This window comes from Engraulis encrasicolus, chromosome 2 (genome assembly GCF_034702125.1).
Source record: "Engraulis encrasicolus isolate BLACKSEA-1 chromosome 2, IST_EnEncr_1.0, whole genome shotgun sequence".
In the NCBI taxonomy this organism is placed as follows: Eukaryota; Metazoa; Chordata; class Actinopteri; order Clupeiformes; family Engraulidae; genus Engraulis; species Engraulis encrasicolus.
In genome coordinates, this window is record NC_085858.1 from 38,880,485 (window position 1) to 38,885,484 (window position 5,000).

General features: G+C 48.9%; 1 protein-coding gene across 4 annotated transcripts in view; it reads left to right on the forward strand.

The window, feature by feature from the left end:
* Positions 1–5,000, forward strand: part of clcn7 (chloride channel 7) — a 33,547-nt gene that overhangs the window by 15,539 nt on the left and 13,008 nt on the right. For all 4 annotated transcript variants that reach the window (XM_063188212.1, XM_063188219.1, XM_063188226.1 and 1 more), the window contains 2 exons: positions 701–845; positions 2,584–2,677. In XM_063188212.1, the coding sequence (XP_063044282.1) occupies positions 701–845; positions 2,584–2,677 (239 nt within the window). The remainder of the gene's footprint in view (positions 1–700; positions 846–2,583; positions 2,678–5,000) is intronic.

Genomic DNA, 5,000 nt, shown 5'->3' on the forward strand with positions numbered 1-5,000 from the left:
GAAATCTTTGCCTGAGTTTGGGAACCTAACCCAGGAATGGGGAGGGTAAAACGGAAGCTTGTAGTTTATTTACAGATGCAACATGTCGACACGGGTGTAAAACCAGCTTTTCTTCAAGGCTTAGATAGCCTTTTGAATGGTTAAGACTAGTGTTTCTCAACAGGGGTGGTGCAGCCCCCCAGGGGGGCGATGGGGGGGCTTATGATGAGGTCAAGGGGGCGTTGGGAGGCTTAGGATAAGGTCCAGGGGCGTTTGTTCAAAACAAGTTGAGAAGCACTGGTTTAGACTGACCTCCTCCACGAGTAAATGAATAGGTGATTTATCTCACTTCCGACATAGTCTGACGATAGCCTGGCTTGAAAAGGGCTCTTTTTTTCTTTTCAAAGTATAGTTCAGTCAGTCAGTTAGTTGTACCCACACTCCCCTAAAGAGAAGTATTACAATTACGTCTGTCACCTTGACCCTGGGAAGCTCACATATCCTCCTCCAGCCAGCATACCTGGAGAGCAAGTTTCTCTGTGTTCCTGTTTGTCTCTGTGTGCGTCTTGTGCTTATCCGTCTTTGTGTGTCTGTGTTTATCTGTGTCTCTGTGTGCGCCTGTCTACCTGACTGATGCGCCGCTGTGTTGTCTGCCTGTCTGTCTGCCTACCTGTCTGCCTGTCTGCCTACCTGCCTGCCTGACTGCTCACCTATGTTGCAGGTATGTGCATCGGCCGTGCCTGCAGGTGATGGAGGCCATGTTGGTGGCTGCTGTCACGGCGACCGTTTCCTTCACCATGATCTACTTCTCTGACGACTGTCAGCCTCTAGGACAGGACCAGACCCAGGAGGACTACCCACTACAGGTCAGCACACAGGGTCTTCCATAGCATTACACAGGGGCACAAGTAGGGGCGGACTACCCACTACAGGTCAGCACACAGGGTCTCCCATAGCATTACACAGGGGCACAGCTAGTTAAGTAGGGACTAGCTAGAGGACTGTTCTACAGGTCAGAACACAGGGTCTCCCATAGAATTATACAGGGGCACAGCTAGTGCGTAGGGACTAGCCAGAGGACTGCTCTGTACACGTCAGCACACATGGTCTCCCTCTATGATATACAGGGGCACAGCTGGGACGACCAGACACTGGAGGGCTGTCCGCTGCACGAGCTTAGCACACCGGATCTCCAACCACACTATACATGGGTGTCACTGGTGGACTAAAACTGGGAAACCTGAGCAGATCAACAGGGGGTCTCCCACTGGGACATACAGGGGCACAGCTACTGGACTGGAAGACGAGGCGAAGCGTAGCTCTCAGGACAGAATGCTGTAGCAGACTTGAATGGAGTTTTGGACCGCCAAGCTTTAGTGCGGAGATGAGGAAGAAGCGCTGAGCTATATAGCAGGTTCCTGCTTAATGAAAACTCATCCGTTAGCTCTCTGTACAACAACAAAAAAATCCCCCCATGCAGTGAGATTTCCCCTGGCCACAATCACTGATTCTGTCTATCTGCTATGATCTGAGCACTGCCTAAATCAATTCATTCAGATTTTTAAAACAAATGTTTTCATACTGCACTAGAACGGTATGTTTGGGGAATATTGCATTTCATGCCAGGCATGAAGCATGACAAGAACTCCAGGCTGAAGTAATCAGGTGTGTGTGTGTGCGTGTGTGCGTGTGTGTGTGTGCGTGAGTGTGTGTGCGTGTGTGTGTGCGTGTGTGTGCGTGTGTGTGTGTGCGTGTGTGTGTGTGCGTGTGTGTGTGTGTGCGTGTGTGTGTGTGTGTGTGCGTGTGTGTGTGCGTGTGTGCGTGTGTGTGTGTGCGTGAGTGTGTGTGCGCGCGCCTGTGCGTACGTGTGTGTGCGTGCGTGTGTGTGCGTGCGTGCGTGCGTGTGTGCGTGTGTGCGTGCGCGTGCGCGCGCGTGCGTGCGCACTGTCCAAAGGCCATCTCTTTCATGACTCACTCCATCCAAGTGATATAACGACCTTGACAGAGAGCGTATAATGACAGAACGGCATGTGTATAAAGCACATGTTGCACTCCAAGAGGCAGAAAATGAAGACATTACTGCCAGAGATTTCATGGACATTTCTGTGCTTGTTTACTGTGACCAAACAAGTACACGATTAATAATTTGATGTAGTGCTTTTTCTTGCTGTGTGCGTGCGTACATTTGTGTGTGTGTGCGTGCATTCGTGCGCATTACCGCATTTGCATGTGTGCGTGCGTGCGTGCGCGCGCCTGTGTGTGTGTGCGTGCGTGTTTGTGGTGGTGTTGGTAAGAGGGAAAGGATGTTGAGAGGTGGTTGTAGATGAGGAGGAACGTGTGAAGACAAGACGGTAGGAGTCACACTTTCCACACACACACACACACACACACACACACACACACACACACACACACACACACACACACACACACACACATACACACACACACACACACACATACACACACACACACACACACACACACACACACACACACACACACACACACACACACACACACACACACACACACACACACACACACACACACACCTACCAGTCTCTCACCTCTCTCTCTCTCTCTCTCTCTCCCTCTCTGCAGCTGTTCTGTGCAGATGGAGAGTACAACTCCATGGCCTCTGCGTTCTTCAACACGCCTGAGAGGAGCGTCCGCAGCCTCTTCCACAACCCCCCAGGTGTGTGTGTGTGTGTGCGTGTGTGTTTGTCCATCCATCCATCTGTGTTTACAACCTCTTCCACATACTCGTGTGTGTGTGTGTGTGTGTGCGTGCGTGCGTGCGTGTGTGTGTGTGTGTGTGCGTGAGTGTGTCCATCTGTCTTCGCAGCCTCTTCCACATCTCCTCAGGTGTGTGCGTGCTTGTGCACCCCCACGTGTGTGTTTGTGTGTTTTTGTCCATCTGTGTTCTTAGCCTCTTCCACATCCCCCCAGGTGTGTGTGTGTGTGTGTTATTGTTTGTCTGTCTGTTCCCCTCATTACCCCAGTTTGAGCAGTTAGTGTTCTTGCATTTTCAGTTTGGTTGGTTCATGTGGGCGTACTTTGGATTTAGATGTGTTGTCTGAATCCTAACCTCTGGTCGTGTTGTTCTGTCTGTTATGTGTCAGCTGTTGGGGTGGGCGATATGACTATATTAAATCGTGAATCGTGAAATCGAGTACAAGATCGTCTCGAATCTGCCAAAGTGGAGAAATGGTATAGATCGTCTTGCAGTACGGATGTTTACTATCTGTATCAGAGTGATGTCTACTTCCTTAAGCCCTCGGCACGCTTGCTGCGAGCCGCAAATTACACCAGTCAGCGCGAGCAACCGACTGCACATGCTTGCTTTAAAAGCAGTAGACCAACACACAAAATACTGGCGGTGTCGTCCAGGGGGAAGAGAGCCCAGCATTACGATAAGGAAATTGGAAACACAGACTGTAAACAAAACAAAATAAGGACTCCCCGGGCAAGGAGACAATACTGCTACTTCTATATTTGCTACGTCTTTTTTCGCAATCGCCCCTAGCGAGTTTGAAGATATTGCACCTAATTGACACGAATTGCGCAAGTTAACGCGTTCATGAACGAATTGTGCGCGCGCTTGCAAATCGTACAGCAAGCATACCGCCAGCCTTAGTGTTGTCTTCACTTTTATTGTTTACATCATAATATTTCAATTGTGCACTTTGTGTCATCAGTGTGTTTACATTTAATGAATTGCTTATTACAAATTGCAAATATATAATTTGCCCTCTTTTGTTTTTTGTTGTTTTTATTTTTTCTATTGAAGGTCGTAATAAAAAATCAGAATCGAGATTTTATATTTAGAAATCGTGATGTTACATTTTTGCCATATGGCCCACCCCTACAGCGGGATGCATTTTTGCGTTTACTGTAGCCTATTCCATACTCAATTCTCTGATCATGATATACCTACATTGACAATCTCAAAACTGATGTCTCTGCTTATGTTTACCTGGCTGCCTTATTTTAAGTATGCATACCCACAACACTTCTGCGAAATAGTGCAAGTACAAGTCCCCCAAATCTAGCAAGTGGAGACCTAGGAGGGGAACAGAAGGGTGGACAAGTCTGTTATGTGTGTTGCGTGGGTGGTGCGTTGGCACGCTCGTACTCTTTAACAGGAGGGTGCTGTGGCTATGCAGTATGTTTTGTGGTGAGTCATTGAGGGACTGAGGGGCTTAAGAAGACCAGTAGGAGTTATGTGCATCCTGCTGAACACACACACACACACACACACACACACACACACACACACACACACACACACACACACACACACACACACACACACACACACAGACACACAGGTTGGCGTGGGAGATCCTGAGCTCTCTGCCAGCTGCCTCCTTTCCTCCCCTCCTGCCCTAAATCAGCTGGCACAAGTGTGGACTGGACTAGACGGGAACTCCGGTGTGTGTGCACGCGCGTGTCGGTGTGTGTGTGTGCGCGCGCGTGTCGGTGTGTGCGTGTTTGTGTGTGTGTGTTTGAGAGGGAGAAGGGGTTTTGATGTCTTTGCCAGAGTACCACTGTAGAGCTCCATGTTCAGACCTGGTGTCTGTCTCTGAGTGTTCATCTATCTCTCTCTCTTTCTCTCTATCTCGCTCGTTCTCTCTCTCTCTCTCTCTCTCTCTCTCTCTCTCTCTCTCTCTCTCTCTCTCTCTCTCTCTCTCTCTCTCTCTCTCTCTCTCTTGCTCGTTCTCTATCTCGTACGTTCTCTGTCTCTCTCTATCTTGCACTCTCTCTTGCACTCTCTCTTGCACTCTCTCTTTCACTCTCTCTTTCTCTCTCTCTCTCTCTCTCTCTCTCTCTCTCTCTACAGCAGTACAGATAGGCCCATATAGAGGCCGTGGGATTCGGAGTAGCTATGATAATATTTTGGTCAGCTTCGCCCCGCTGAATGTTTTTTCAACTGGTCATCCTAAATTTGGTTTTATATTTGGAGTTTGTAGGGCGAATGTGCTGCCCTGATGTCTTTCATCTTCCTTCAGTGATGA